The 16,305-nt window shown below is 37.5% G+C and overlaps 1 protein-coding gene across 2 annotated transcripts in view; it reads right to left on the bottom strand.

The window, feature by feature from the left end:
* Positions 1-16,305, bottom strand: part of RYR2 (ryanodine receptor 2) — a 729,440-nt gene that overhangs the window by 147,393 nt on the left and 565,742 nt on the right. For both annotated transcript variants that reach the window (XM_082634943.1, XM_082634944.1), the window contains exons 59-62: positions 11,904-12,027; positions 11,232-11,347; positions 7,885-7,949; positions 5,413-5,534 (exon numbers count right to left, since the gene is read on the bottom strand). In XM_082634943.1, the coding sequence (XP_082491069.1) occupies positions 5,413-5,534; positions 7,885-7,949; positions 11,232-11,347; positions 11,904-12,027 (427 nt within the window). The remainder of the gene's footprint in view (positions 1-5,412; positions 5,535-7,884; positions 7,950-11,231; positions 11,348-11,903; positions 12,028-16,305) is intronic.

Genomic DNA, 16,305 nt, shown 5'->3' on the forward strand with positions numbered 1-16,305 from the left:
AACAATGTGAAATAACGTATTGGTGAAAATTAATTATATAGGGCATGGGGTAGCTTTTCCAAGAAAACATTCATCCGCAAGTGCTTAAGTGACTTTGAGGTCTTGGGAAATCTCTTATCAGTGATAAATTTTTTTCAAACAATGATCTATTCAAGTAGATGTTAGACTTAAGATTAGACATTAGCCCCCCCCCCACCAAGCGGCATTATTTATCTTTAGGCTATAATTGAAATGAACAAAGACAATAAAACAAAAGCAACTTTCTCCAGGTGCCCTCATTCACTGAGCTTTCTGTGTGTTAACAAGGATCTGTTTCCATGTAAAGAGAGTGATTACATCTTAGAATTGTACACATTTTGGATTCTTGAAATCTAGTCTATTTTAAGTGACATCTTTTACCTCTTACTCGTTGACACTCTCTAGTATCCAGAGTGAAACATTCTGTGATGATGTTGAATTTATAATACTAGGATTATGTTTTAATTTATTATGAATTTGAATTATGAATTTATAATACTAGAATTATGTTTTAATCTAGACCCGGGGTGTTTTGAGGTGATAGGAAACAGAACTGCTCTGTATCCTGAGCACATTTATGTTGGAGAATCTCTCCGAAAAAAATGACTTCTTATGATATCAGCTGCTTCCTAACTCTAGGTGTTCCTAATTAGTAACAGGTGTGCCACCAGAGAGACATACAGGTATATAGAAAGCTAGGTCCTAAGAAAAGACAAATCATATCTCTCTCCCTTCCTGTGCCATCCTCTTTCAGGGTGTAGCTTCTGTGCAGACTCTAAGGTTTGATTATTATAAACTTTGGCCTGTAGTTTTTCTAAAGATAATTACCATAATCCCATTATCCCCTTTCTCTACATCCCTTCATTATTAACATTCTTAAGAATTCATTCTGCAGTTTCCTCCCTGACTCACTGCCTTGTGAGTTTGCTTTCCACCTCATTGCTCTCCTGAAAAACACTCTCTTGAAGTTCTCAATACCCTCTAAGTAGCAAATCTAATAACAACCTTTTCTGTCTCCATCCTGGAGAGCTCTCCACAGTACTTGGCATCATTAACTACTTAAATCTGTGAAACTCTGGTTTCTGTTTTACAGTATTACTTCCCACTTCCTCTCTAATTAATTGTTCTCTCTATTCTTCAAAGATCCACTTCTGAAAACCCTGGAAATGTAATAATTCTCCAAGTTTTGGTTCAGACCTTTCAGCTTCTCTCCCATTCTCCCTTAGTTTCATCTGCTTTCAGAGCTTCGAGCAGGAGATGGGTATAGATTATCCCAAATATGTCATTTCTTGCCCTGATCTCTCCAACACCAAACACCTACTTCCCACTTTCTGCTGGATATCTCCAGCTGAATGACCTGTTAGTACTTCAACCTTCCATACGTACCTCTTTAACCAAATTTAAACTCTTCTTCTCAAAACTAGTTCTTCTGAAGTTTCTTGTTTTCCCTAGTGAGACCAATACTGTTCCAACCACTCAGCACTGAAACTTCAGCCCCAGGTTGGCCTCCTCCTTTCTACTTGAGATAGGACTCATTACCGAGGCATGCTTATTTTCCCTCGTCCGTGTTTCTCAGACGCAGCCCCTCTCTGCATTTACATCTCCTGTGCACTCCCAGCACTTTATATATGGCTCATTTACACTCATCACAACACAGTTCATGGTTAGCTCTACATGTATGTGTCTCCTCAGCTATACTTCTAAGTCCATTAAAGTTGGGAGCTGTGCTGTTGTATCTGTGTGTTTATCCTCAGACCTAGGACAGCACCTTGTACCCATGGGGCATTCAGAATACTTGCTGAACAAACCCACGGGTAGCACCACCTACTGGAAGTAGCACTTCTGTTACAACAGCTTGCATCCCTGCCATAGCTCCTAATGCCTGCCATGGCTTCCCAGCCATGTTACTCTCTCTTATCAGTCCTACTTATGCTCCCAGACTGTCCTCATTCTTCTATTTAAAAAGTGTCAGTGGGGCTTCACTGGTGGCGCAGTGGTTGAGAGTCCGCCTGCCGATGCAGGGGACACGGGTTCATGCCCCGGTCTGGGAGGATCCCACATGCCGCGGAGCGGCTGGGCCCATGAGCCATGGCCACTGAGCGGGCATGTCCGGAGCCTGTGGTCCGCAGCGGGAGAGGCCACAACAGTGAGAGGCCCGCGTACCGCAAGCAAATAAATAAATAAATAAATAATAAAAAGTGTCAATGGCTTCCTAGTGCTAATGAATTAAGTAAAAAGAAAAAAGATATTTTGACAGTTACTCTCAATTACAGTGTTCCATCATTAATCTACATAACCTATATTTCTCCTAAATGACCAGCTTCTACGCTGTACGTTGTTATCTAAAAAATATACCTTTTTCTTAATCTCTGACCTACATATTTTTTAAGATCAACTCTGAATGTCATGACTTCCATAAATCTCCAGCCCATCCATACCCATCTAAGGGGTTCTTACTTTACTTTGAATCCTATAGCACCGCTCAGCTTTCTGCTATTGGAACGATATTTATTCCCATATACTTAGCCACTGCTATGTATACTCCTGGAGTGCAGATACCCCATCTAACTCATCTCCGTGGACAGGAGAATACTGACTGTAGACAGGAAATGCTCGATACCTAATTTCTAGGACCAGGAGGTATCTAAACAATTAATGGGAACAACCTGGTTTTAACTGTGGAGAAATTAATTTAGACCCACATAACTACTGCTACACCCAACTGTTAAATACAAATTAAAACGATCATGGCAATGCTAATCATGTGTATGCAGGTATGCTTGTTTATTCACAGTAGCAGGGCCAGTTTTTTTTTTTAAACCTGTTTTGTTGTATTTTTTACATATTTTACTCATTGAATATTTAACTTAAGTAGTAAGAAATCAGAGATTTACAAATTTCAGTGATTCCATTTCAACATGCCAAACAAATTATTTGTTTTTGTTAATGTGATAGTGATGTTGGTTGTTTTAAAACATATCTTTATGATTATTAAAGTAAGATTTTTTCATTTTAAAAACTTGGAAAACACATAAAAATAGTAATATAAAATCTACAATGCACTACCTAAAGAAAACAACCATTAACATTAAATTTATTCCTCACCAGTACTTTTCTATACATAAAAATTTAGGTTCTTTTAAAAAATCCAAATCAATACTATTTGAACAAATGTTTTATTTTTTAAATGATGATTTTCCTAAGTTATCATGTATTTGTACCCATCATCATTTTAATGACTGGACAACATGTACCATAATTTATTTACCATCACCTTATTCATTTTTCAACTCTAATTTTTTTCTGAGGATAAATTCTACTTATGTTTGGCATTAAAGTACTGTGAAGAAATCAGTTACTTCTGTTGTTATGTCTCTCATTCCTGTGCATTGGAATTTTAATGGCATACATTAAATTTTAATGGCATACATTCCCTTTTTCGGAAGTGCTAGTGGGAGAAGTAAAACTTACCAACCCTCTTTCCAAGAAGTGAAGGAAAAAATTGAAGATGAAATCATTAAAAACTGGGGCAGTGTTATTAAAGGCCCCAAAACTACATCAACGGAGGCTAGCACAGAATCGTGATGTTCTTCTGATTTCTTCTATGAGGGATATAGTTGGTAAAGGAGAGTTAGTTACTTCTGTAGTTAGTGAACAGTTCTTAGAGTAAAACTGAAAAATGAATGGCGAAAACAAGACACAATAAAAGGGGAAGGGAAAGAGCAGAACTTGCATAATTTTTTTCATTTTTTTCCCTATATTCTCCAACTGTATTTTGATTTATGTTAATGAATGTGATTAAATTAACAACACCCTCTAGGAACAAAGTTGCTGTTACAAAAGGTTAACTGGCCAGGAAAGACTAGGAGACTTTGCAGTAGCCTTGGTTCCATAGTGTTTAATGATAACTTGGTGTTCTGGCATTTTCCAGCTACTGTGCACACTCACCATCCACAGGGGAACACGGGGCCAGTGGTGTGGATGAGTGCGCGTGTGAAATGAGGAAAGATGGGTCTCTCTCTCTCCTAGGGAAGGCGGAAAGAATGCCATGCCATAGTGGGGAAGGGGAGGGGGTTATTTGCATCTTGGAAAGTAGCTCTTCCTTCCCTTTCCTTCTGGTAACACAGTTGGTGGAAACAAAGTAAGTCACTGGAATGGACTCTCTGTTATTTTAACTATCATGCATTTTATCAACTTCACAGGAAGCTTATTATTTGAAGAAGTTTGGAAACATTTTTAATGCTGCTGCAATCCTACATCACATGATTGGCTATCTATCTGTTGGTAGACAACCAACTAGACAATAAATTTGAGTAAAGAGATGAGCTTAAGATCCCACCCCCAGTGCTATGCACCACAGGAATCTTACTTCCTCTTTACCCTCTGGGGACAGTCTATATTCAATGTCATCTCACCCTGTCCAATAGGCTGATACTGCACTGCCATTCAACATAACATTAAAGTCAAGTCTATGCTATGAATCTAAAATTGCTCTAAAAAAAGTCTTAAGAAAATAAAAAAGAGGTTTGTTTCCCAGGCAAGCCTCTGGTGACAGATCCATAGATACTGTGAAATGATAAATGCATATTCTTTTAAGATGTTAAATTTGTGACTAAACAGCAATAGATAACTAAAAACAGTCAAGACCAAGGAAAGTCTGTATTCTACTTTATACAGGGTACTCATTTTTATAGAATTTTTTTTTCAAATACAATCTAAAAGTTTGGTTTGGACCCCTGTGCAATGTAATACAGAAGAAGACTTTCTCAGTAATTGATTCTCATGTATACTAAGTTCTGGCAGAATTTTGAGGACTCAAACTTGAAATCCCCAGCAGAATCACAAATAAATCTCCAAAGAATACTTGGGTTTAAAGAGAAATAAGAAAGCACTGCTAGGATACTGGCTTGACTGGTGTGAGCAGAAAACTTTAGAAAGTATATATGTTTACTTCATTTTATCCCAAGATTGCTCATAAGTTTTTAAAATTTAAAGTCATAATTTCTGAAAATGAGATTCTGCTGAAAAATACAGGCTGGCAAAAACATTAGATTTGAATACATTTTCAGGAATCCAATGTTAAAAAGTATCATTTAACAAAAAATACTAATACACTGATGCATCTCCAGCCTCTACTTATGGATTCTGTATTGGGTATTTTGTTCCTTCTACTCAGCATTACATTTAGCAGTAAAATATAAGAAAATTCAACACCTAGAACACATGTATTAACTTGCCAAAACCATCCTTCTCCTAGTGTTTGATTCCAAGGGGCCAGAGGCCAGGGAACATGGGTGGGAACTCTTTGCATGATCCTACTTCAAGAATCTGAGATGCTCTTTCTCAAAAGGAAATACACTTAAACAATAGTCTTTATTTTTTAAAGCTGTTTACCTAGTCACCATTTCTTTCTCTTTGTTTGATGCATGTCCTCCAGAACAGAGAGGTCTGCTTGCTGCAGATAAGAAGTATAAACGATGGTTTTTGAAATACTGATCAATTAAAGGAAGAACAACCTGAAAGAAAGGAAAAGAAAACAGATCTACACAGTGGACTCTTCCGGGGGATGAATGAATGCTGTGTTGTTAGAGCAGCCAGCGTTCTGTCCACATGCAATAAGTCCCCAATATCCACAGCCATGCCAGTCAGCACCATTTCAAAGTATGCCTCTCATAAGTTTCATCCTGCTGTCTCCAGTCCCTATGTGTGTGTGTGCATGTGTGTAATTATAAAAAAACACATCAAATTTTCAATGGTTTGAAATTAGTCTCAATATTTTCTGAAAATGAAACGGTCTTAATATTTTCACATCATGCAGTTCCGTGCCTGAAAGGTTCAATAATAATCAGTGATGACCTTCTACTGAGTCTCTACTATGTCTGAGGATCGTAACTGATATGCTATCATTTCATGTCTCCCAGTAACCACTCTGTATGGTAGGTGCCATCATCCCTGATTTCCAGGTATTAAATTGAGATGTAGAAAGTGAATGATTTACTCAAAGTCACACTGCCACTTACCTACCTGCACAAAGCTCTTGCCTGGCCTCTGTCAAAGCCCACCTCCCAATTCTGCCCTCTAATCCTGATGGCTGTTGGCCAATTCCTCCCCCTCCTCTGCCCACAGGCTTTGTACCTGCCACTCACTCTGTCTGAAACGCTCTCCCCACACCCCATGACCTACTCACTTCACTCCTCCTGCAGGCCTCAGTGCAGTGGCACTTCATCAGATAAGCCTTTGCTGGCCTGTCAACTAGATAAACTCCCTGTATCCTCTGGTCTTTGAACATCATTTGCAATTTTATATTTTATGTGTATGATTTTTGGGTTAGTCTCTCTCCCTAAGAGTCTATAAGGCACACAAGAGAAAGAAACATTTCTGGGTATTTCCCATTAAAGCCCTCTCCTGGCCTCTATGACTACTGCTTGTTCTGTTTCATTTACCACTGATGCACCAGCGCTTAGGACATTGTTGCAAGCCTGTAGCAAGCGCTAGATAAATATTTGTTGAATAAATAAATGAAAAAAGTAATAATAACTGGCATTACCAGTATTTAGACTCAAGCCTGTCCAAATACATTTTTCCCCTACAAGGTAGGTATATTTTTTAATAATAGGAATACAAAAGCTTTTAGTGATCTTCCTAGGAAGTGGTGACACTGCCTGAACTTAGTGATTGACATATAATAGGTACTCAATAAATATGTGAATGAATGATCACAGACTTAGTAGAAATTAAGCCACATTAGGCATGCATCTGCAAACAAAATCACTAGGGGCGCTGAGTGCACAGGCAATGAAATACAAAAATGTATTTTAAAAGTGTGATTAGAGGCCATGAATACAGCACTTCTGATCACTGGTTCTCAAGGGCAATTACATCCTAGCAGAAAAGATAACCAGCAACGTGCAGCCCAAGACAAACTTCAGAGGACTGATACAGATTTGGGGTGCAATACTGAGTGGAAAGAAAAGACAAATCTCCCTTACAGTAAAGGGTACAATTCTGAAAACATATAATAGAAACCAAATATTAATCAGTCAAAATAACATGTCATTTTGTAAATGACCTATAACCACCAAATGCAAGTACTTTGAGAGGAAATGGACGGAAATCATTAGGTCTTCAGGTTAACTAAAAGATATTGTAAATAGGAAAGCTTCCTAAGGACATTCTGTCTTTGTGATAGTGAATCTCCAGGACATAATTCAATGCATGGCACAGACGAGGCTCAGAGTAAACACTGAGTACGTGAATGGACCCAATGTGGACACTCTGCAACTCCTTCCCGTACTGGCTGGAATGTGCACACAGCAAATTCTTGATAAATTCGTATTAAACGGAATAAATAAAAATCATGGGATATACTCTAAATATGAACAATTGATCCTCTTTGAGCCTCAGTTTTCCTCTTCTGAGTAGGATTCAGGTCCCACAAGGATTCCATAGTATAGGTTCTTATAACAAACCCACTGATAAATTAACTCATGCTTTTCCTCTTTAACAAAGAAATATTCATCTAAAAATTTTAAGTCAGAACAATATTCAAATGTTAGGAAATAGAATGTTTCTCCTTTATGTCATATGATAAAGCCAAAAAAGAGAACTTTGAGTCAGACTTCACAGAGGACAAAGTCATTTGAGAAATATGGTACGGAGAGCAGAGCGAGTTAAAGCATGACCAAAGGTGCTGGGAGCACATTTAGCCCACATGATTCATGCAGTAATTTTCATGCCACAGAATATTTAGTTAGAGTAGAATTCACATTTGTAGACAGGTGCATTCCATAAAGAGGCAACGATCTAAGGAGTATATTTGGTAAACAAACATATTGAAGGAAATACAGGACGGATTGTATACTGTACTTTAGCAAAGAACTTGATTTCTTGTTCGTAAGGGAAATGTTCGCCTTTGCTTCTGCTGCCACCATCTGTAGACATGAAGAGTTTTTAGGTACACGTTGCACTTCAAAGATTGCAAGATATTCACCCCAAATGCTAAGTTTAGAACACATTGCTAAATGCGTTACCCCACTAAACTGAATACAAAAATATAAAGGCTAACTTCAGTTGTGCAATTTAAAAAAAGATTAAAAACATACCCAAACCAAAATAAAAAAGCTCTTGAGACAGCCCATACATGTGGTTATAAGCACACACATACTGGTGTAGCTTTGAGATCTGACTGACATGTAGGGAGGAAACTGGAATAAAGTAAAAATCCCACATTTTTAGCAGTAAAATCCCACATTCTCTTTCAGTAAGAAAGAAGCTCCCTGGGGTGAGAAAAGTGAGTGGAAAATAAGCAAACATAATTTGTTAGATTTTAACATGGACCTCTAAATAAAGATAGTGACTTCTTGGTGTGACTGCAAGTTACAGCCTTTTATATTAACATACCAATGGAAAAATTTCAGGAAGCCGGCACCTGTGATGAAGGGGAGGACTACAACTATAATACTAGGTTGGAAAATTAACATTCTTCTAAAGAATAAAAAAGTTCACCAGTGTCAAAAGATAATTTCCATAAGCAAAGCAAAAAGCCCTGAATTTTCCCCATGGTGTAGAAAATGAGTTCAAGGTTAAGAACTGATTGACTGAATGCCTTTAGCTTAGAAGGTGGCCTTTCCTACCTCCCTCATGCATATAAAGGAGGTTTCATGCATATAGAAGAGGTAGCAATAAACTATAATAACCACGATGCTATGCAGAACAGATTGGAGAGCTAAGAATTTCAGAACTGGATATAAGGTTTCAGTAAAATCTGTAAGCAGAGCTTCCATATTTTGTAAGAATCAAACTGACTTTTGCTTGAAAAAGTTCTTTTGCACATAGAAATGAAAACAACTTGAAATACGCTTTATTAAATCTTAAGCATAAATTCAGGATAATTTTTAGAGAACTTAGGTAATACTGTGTAAAATCAGACAGTGCTCTTCCCATGAATAAGTAAAAGAAAATAATGGCTTTTCAATGCTTGCGAATTTCAATTTCTTTTAAATCACTTTTGCACTAAATCTCTCTCAAGCATATTATGCAGAATGGCTGGATCCACCTAAGGGACCTTCTCATATAAACGTTATTAAGACAGAAATTTGTACCTATCTAAATCTGCTAATATTTCAAAGAACTAAATAGGAAATATCTTTCCTTTCATTATATATTTTAACAAAAATGCCTCTGTATAAAATGTGAAAAGATTTGGAGAGAATATGATCTGTGATGTAATACAAAAATTCAAAAAAGGCATAGGCATATTCTTACCATGACCATGAGTCTATGTTTAAGAATGAATATATTAAAGATGTGTAGCAAAGGAAATAAAGTGTAAGATAAAAGAAGAAGGTATTACAGAAATTTTGGGTTTTAGTAAAAATGAAAAATGAAAACAAATGATTGTGTAGACAATCTCAACTCTGCTTCTCCTCTTGACAGAGTTCTTGTACATAATTTGCCTTGCCAAAGCCACCTGAAAAAGGAACAGGTAACATCAGCAGTTGTAAAAAAAAAAAACAAAACTAATTTTGTTGGGCTCTATATTAATCTAACCTTATTTCTCCCCAGAATTCTGTTCATAATACCTTCTCTATCCTATAGAAAGAAAGAAATGTGTGAAGTGGGTGAATCTGCCCTGTAGTTAGCTTCTCACCACTCTTTACACACAAACGCTGTCCTAGGAGGTTTATTCAGAAACTTGAATATAATGTAAATAAAGCAAAGCCTAAACACATTTTACCCTTCAAAGTTCTGTTTCTGCTACCCATACGTAAGCAAAAACTTTTCTTATTCCCTTTCCAAATGATCACTCTTTATTCCCTCTTCTCCTCTCTCATCAAAAAAGAAGCCTGGATCCCAGAGCTGCTACTCATACAGATATTTTTGAATGTGGATTAGAAATGTCAACACTTAACTTTGTGCATAAAAGCTTCAAAAGTTCACCATGGCCTCATGCTTGTTCTTTGGTCAAATTTCATTCAGACTAATTTGGCTACTAGTCAAGGTGACTATCATATTTAAAAAAATATATTGTTGGATGAGTTACAAAGAGACTTCATATTACAGATTAGTTTGTATAACTGGCCTTTATGAAAAAGATGGTTAAGAGAGGAAAAATATAGCATTTGTACTGTAGCTAAAGAGGCAGGTGGAAAAAGAGGGAGGTTCTTTAAGAGAACGATGCTCAAGTAGAAAATCTCTAATCACATTTGGGATCCAGGGGCCAGGAACAAGAAAATACCAGAGCTCGAATTTCTATAAACTTTAATCTGATGCTGTGCTGAAAACTAATATAAATCCTAAGAAAACGGCAGCAAAAAGAGTCCTTGGTTAGGAGGGGTTTGTTGCTGATGTATCACTAAGGGATCTAGGACTATGGGCCCCAAGGAAAGGGGCTGAAAACAGAAAGAATGAGGGTTAAAAAACCAAAACAAAAACAGAAAGAGAAACTTAAAAATGGAAAAGAAAACAAGAAGATCACCACCAGCAGAGCACACTGCCTTTCAAAAAGGACCAAACTCTACTTCTTTATATCCTAATACCAACCAGTGGCTGGAGGGGATCTGACACAAAGGTGAGTAACTGACAACTTGAATTTTAATTCAACAATGCTGAGGACAAACACAAAATAAGAGAAGTGAGAGGAGGCTGTCTTGATGATCTGTTCTGAATCTTCGATTTAAAATAAGGAGTTCTTTTTGTACTTAAATGGCACTGAGCCAGATGGGGAAGAGGTCTTTCCTTTTACTCTAAGAGAATAATCAAGTATTCTGTATTGCAGATACTCTAATATAAATGTGTAACCCTGCAAAGGCTAAACTCATTGTATAGAAATTTGGAGAATCCATAGAGTTTTACTTTAGTTTTTTTTAAGAGCAGAGAAATTAATTTCATAAGGAAAGATTTAAGTGTACCTTAAAATCTGATGTCCATCCAATGTATCTTTCAAAATGAAAACTCAATGCCAATAAACATTTTAAGGCGAAAAGTATTACATGTTAGATTTTTTTTAAGTTCTCAAAATTTACCCATCCTTAAAAATGAGTTTGCCTATTGACTTTTGGACTCAAATTAGTATTACGATGGATTGAAAGTGTTTATACCATCCGGGAGCAGATCACAAGCATCCCAGTAGTCTATGCTGTTCTATCTCCTGATGTTGTAAATGTTAAGAATAACAAAAACTGGGCTGTTAGTAATAGGACTATGGTACCTACCAAACTCCAGGATATACTGGTGGGCTTCGTCCACATAGCGAATGAGTTGCTGAAGGAAACTATAGGCAAATCGTTTCTCAATAGAAGGAGTGTCCAATTCCAGGTCCTTGAATCCTCTAGAACAGCAAAAAGGAAAAATGGAAACCAACACCTACAAAGACTGCTAGAAGGTAAGGTAAAAACGAAATATATTTTTTAAATACCTACATATAGCGAAGTATATTTAATATTTTACACATAGCAATATATAGATGTGTATATATATACACACACAGATATAGATAAATTTGCAAGGTTAGCTAATATTCTTGTAGCTAAAACCAAAAAAGATTAAATTTATAAAAAATACTTTGCACCTGATATAAAACTGTACTAAATAACTATTACTATGTATTAAAATGTTGCATTTAGAAAAATAGAGTGTCATTTTTGCCTAGGGATTTTGCCTAAATGATGGATGGGGACTTAACATAAGAAGTGTAAGGAACGCAATTATGTGGCACAACCACTAAGGGCATTAATGTTTCTGACACATATATTTTGAACATACTAAACAGTAGCTCTAAGATTTAAAGAGAGCACTGAGTTCATTTTCAGACTTAAATCTGATAGGGATATTTAAATATTCAGTCTTATAACGAGAATGTGTAACTGGAGTAGGTGTGCTTTTACCTGGATACAGCATAGCCATTGATCTGCAGGAACTTGAGGATGTCCTGTGCTTTTTCCCTATCCTTGGCTTTCTCTTTGGCCGTCAGTGTATCATAGGGTACCAGCAGGGGATGGTTTCCACCTCCTAAGAGGATGTCAAGATAAGAACACAGCATAGTAATTAGAAATTAATGTGAAATGAGATATGGCTGCATGTATAATAGGACTGCACTACAGAACTTCTGGTGTCCTCCACTTATACACAGGATATATAGGACTCATATAAGACTCTTCCCTTTATGGAGCCTTTAATGCTCCAATTAATTTAGGAAACCTGTTCAAAAAGGACTGTGCTTATGCCTTCTAAGAGGCAATTAAAACATGAACATACAGGCATTTGTAATTTCAAATGCCAATGACATCTGCAATCACACAAGAAAGGAAAAGCTGTGTTCTCCTCTCCACTGGAACTCCAAATGCAGAGTGTATTTATGCACCAAAACATGCACAGCTGGATCCAGTAAAAATTACAAGGCATGTTTCAAGCAATATGCTTCATTTGCCACCACACAGAGAGAAGAGAAAAAAATGTCTTAAATATGGAATTTTTACTATGCCTCCCAGATCAGAGAGTACTTTATGGTCACATCTTTCTAAATATACAAAACCCATACTTAGACTGCAGGTACAAGTTGATTGCTCTTAAATATCTAATAAAAGTAACATACATTAAGATTAAGAATTTTGGCAAGAACCTAGGTTTCTACTATACCTCTTCTGGTAAGAAATACTACAACCATTCTTTTAGATTTGAAAATTCTGGGAAGCATTTAAACTTAAAAAAACTGGTAAAAAGAAAACAATTTATAAAATTATAAATTTTATAAAAATTATAAAAATTTCAAAAAATGCACTGGTAATTCCAGATATTAAGATCTGATACAGGGAATGTTATTAAAGCAGCAGCAAAATGAATAGCACAGTATGACCCAAATTTAAAGTTTACAAAACACATATAGGAATATATTTTATGTGGGATGCTGAAATTCCTTGAAATACAACTGCTAAGGGAACACCAGAAAAAAATAACTATTTTGTTTGAATTATGATGACAACATAGAGACTATTAAATCCCTGTCCAATGGGGTTAAGCCAGGAGCTCCCCAAACAATCATAAATGTTGAATCGGTCCCACACAAGATATAAGCAGACAAAAAGACAAAGGAGAAAACGCCATGCTCTCCTAGAGCTTGCTTTGACTGAGAGCGCCATCTACAGAAATGCAATCACGCACTGAACCTTCTGACCATTAGGTGACACTATACACCACAAATGCAAAGGGAGAGTCAGGAACTACCACGTTAACACGAGGCATATTAAGAAGCCATCAGTAATTTTACAGTATGATACAATTATTAATGTAATATAATACACTTGTCAGTAGAATACAATTCTCATGTGCTACTAAGAAACATTTTGTGGACAGCAAGAAGGATATAGAATCAACTACTAGCCCACTGAGAACAAATTTGACTTCTATCCTAATCACAGATAGAATTTAAAAGCATATTTTATGAAAAAATTTATAAAGCAAACACTTAATTTCATCATGCTGCGATCATAACCTATTTAGAAATTCCACTATTGCATGTAGTCCTTTATTCCTAGAAAAATTGGCAACTTAATTTGTATTCCACAATGATCTGGGTGGGGGGAGGTCAGACACTAATAGGTTACTCTGGGAAGGGTGAGGGGCAAGGGGGGTGGGGAAGAGGAAAAGAGGGAAAGAGAGAGAGAGAGAATGAATAAAGCCTAAACTTTAAAAATCCTAAGAACACAAAGTATGCTCTGACTCTAAAACCCTTCAGAACTAGATAGGGTGGGTTCTTTGAAGTCAGCCAACAGACTGGAAATGATGTACTTTGCTGTGCCACTTAGCTAATGGCAGTGTGACTACCTTGACCTTGCCTATTTATAACATGAGTATAGATATTATGTGGAAGGGAGGTAAAGAAACTAGCTAAACCTGAGAGGTGAATAAATACGCAGGAATTCCTAGGACTCTGCCTCAAACATACTGCCTGGCTTGTGTACTCATTCATGCTAAAGGGTCAAAATTGTTTTGATACCAGCACTGTCCTTGGCTTAGTGACAGATCATTGCAGCCCAAACTATGTGGCAGTGGGGAAAGAAGAATAAAAAGAAATGCTAGTTCTTTACATTTTTCACTAATTGGGGAGCCTGGATAATATTTCTTGGACCCTCACTCCTTTTTTCTATTCATGACATACTCCTTAAACCGCCTGATTTCCCCCAAACTCTGCTAGCTTCTTAAAGTAGATTGGGAGGGCACTGAGGAACAGACAACCTGGGTGAGCAAAAGAGGAAATTTTCTCCCGTTTTTTCTAAAGCAGATTCATCTTCTGCACATAGATGTAGGGATGATAAAAGAGCCCTGAGCCCTGGATGGGGCTGAAACAAAAGTGGGCAGGTTTGGCATGGACTCTCTTAGTTGTCCAAGTGTCTAAATGACTAAATGGCTATTTCAAGTCATTTCCTTATTCCTGACTTCCTGGCTTCTCTCTTCTCTCCTGCTGTTTCTCTCTTTCCTATTGTTTTTCAATGTCTCTCTCTCTCAAACACACACACACACACACACACACACACACCATAGGTACTAAGACACGCAGTAGGTGACAGGCCTCTCCCAGACTCCCACCCATATCTTCTTGGAAGCAGAAGCAGAGTAGTCAGAACACAAGTTGGCTGTCAAAGTCTCCAGGAGAGGGAACATGTTGGAGAAAAGACACCTGTGGTTTCTGTCCTAAAACTGTCCACAGTCTCAAGCCTCTCTGGTTCCAAGAATCATTCCTCCTTCCTTTAGCCCCAATAACTTAAAAGCCAAGATCCAGTGCTATATATTTCAATACCTTTCCTACTGGCCTGCTGTTTTAGGGCCAAACAACTCACTTTCTCCTTTGAAAGGGTAGCCTTCATGGGGTAAGAATACTAATTTCACCACCTCACCTTTTAGCCTTTGCTGCAACTGTGCTTGTCTCCCCCCTACACAGTATGAATTTGGACCAATACAAGCTGGATGCAGAGATACAGATGCCTCGTTTATGAGTGATGTGCTTCAAAGAAAACACTGACTGTAGGACACCTAATGGCTGGCCCAGAAATTAAAGGATGATGATTTTCTAGCATACTTATTAGAAGTGAGTACTAAGATAGCTGCTTATTACTTTTTAGTTGTAACCAAACCATAGTGATTGAAACACACTTAGAAAACAAAACTGAATTTTTTTCATGTAATTTGCTCATGGAACAAATAGTAATTTTGTTAACTAGTTATGTGGACAATGCTCCTTCAATAACCTCACTAAGTGAAAATTCCATGACTCTGTAACTCAGTTATCCATCCATCCTTCCATCCATCCATCGGCCAATTAAACAAATGATCATTCATTTTACAAACACTGATGGAATGTTTCTAGAAAAAGAGGTCTAGCCCTGAGCCAAATTCTTGAATAGGCAATTTTGGTATATGGAATCCTTTTTGTTTGTTTCTATGCCCAATTCTAATTTGTTTTACTCGGTTTCCTAGTGCTTGGTGCCTGGTACCACCCTCCAATATCACAGCTATTCCTTTGATTATGAAATATCTCCACCTCCCAAAATGATCTCCTTCTCTATTCTTACCTGTATCAATAAATAAGAAATAGAGAGTTTCCTGGTGTCCAGAGCTGTACAATAAGGATGACAAAGGTAATCAAAATTGTGGCCCTGAACCTGAACTATATTCTCATTGGGGGAAAGAGACCCATATAGGAAGTAACTAAAGAAAACACACACACACACACACACATTATAAACAATATGTGTATAATCTAAAGCTAATGCTGCTGATTTATTCAGCTAATACTGAATAAATAACAATGAAAGAGATCATCAGATACATTAAACTGAAGAACATTTATGCAAATATCATATATTTATATTAAGAAATATAATTTTCTCAATAAACTAAGAAAAGATTTGAGAAATGACTAAGAGAATACTAGGTTGTTTTAGTATTTAACAAAAACAGCAGAAAAGAGCAAGCAAAAGAATATAAGAGGGGCAGAGTCAAGATGGCATACTAGGAAGATGCAGAATTCGCATCTCCGCACAACTAGGGCATCTACCAGGCCCCGGTGGGGGACCGCGGACACCTGAGGGGACGGGAGGAACCCCCAGTGACCGGGCAGGATGCGGGGTGTGGGGGGAGTGAAGGGGGAGGAGAAGTGGTGGCCGGACAGGACTGGCGCCCCTGAGGGGAAGGGATCCCACTCCCGAAGGGGGAAATTGGGGAACCACTGGGAGGGCAGAGGATCAAAAGGGAGCGTGGCCAGGTTTCCCCTGCCCACTTGGGCCCCCAGGA

The sequence above is a fragment of the Mesoplodon mirus genome, assembly GCF_964341445.2.
Source record: "Mesoplodon mirus genome assembly, chromosome: 2".
In the NCBI taxonomy this organism is placed as follows: domain Eukaryota; kingdom Metazoa; phylum Chordata; class Mammalia; order Artiodactyla; family Ziphiidae; genus Mesoplodon; species Mesoplodon mirus.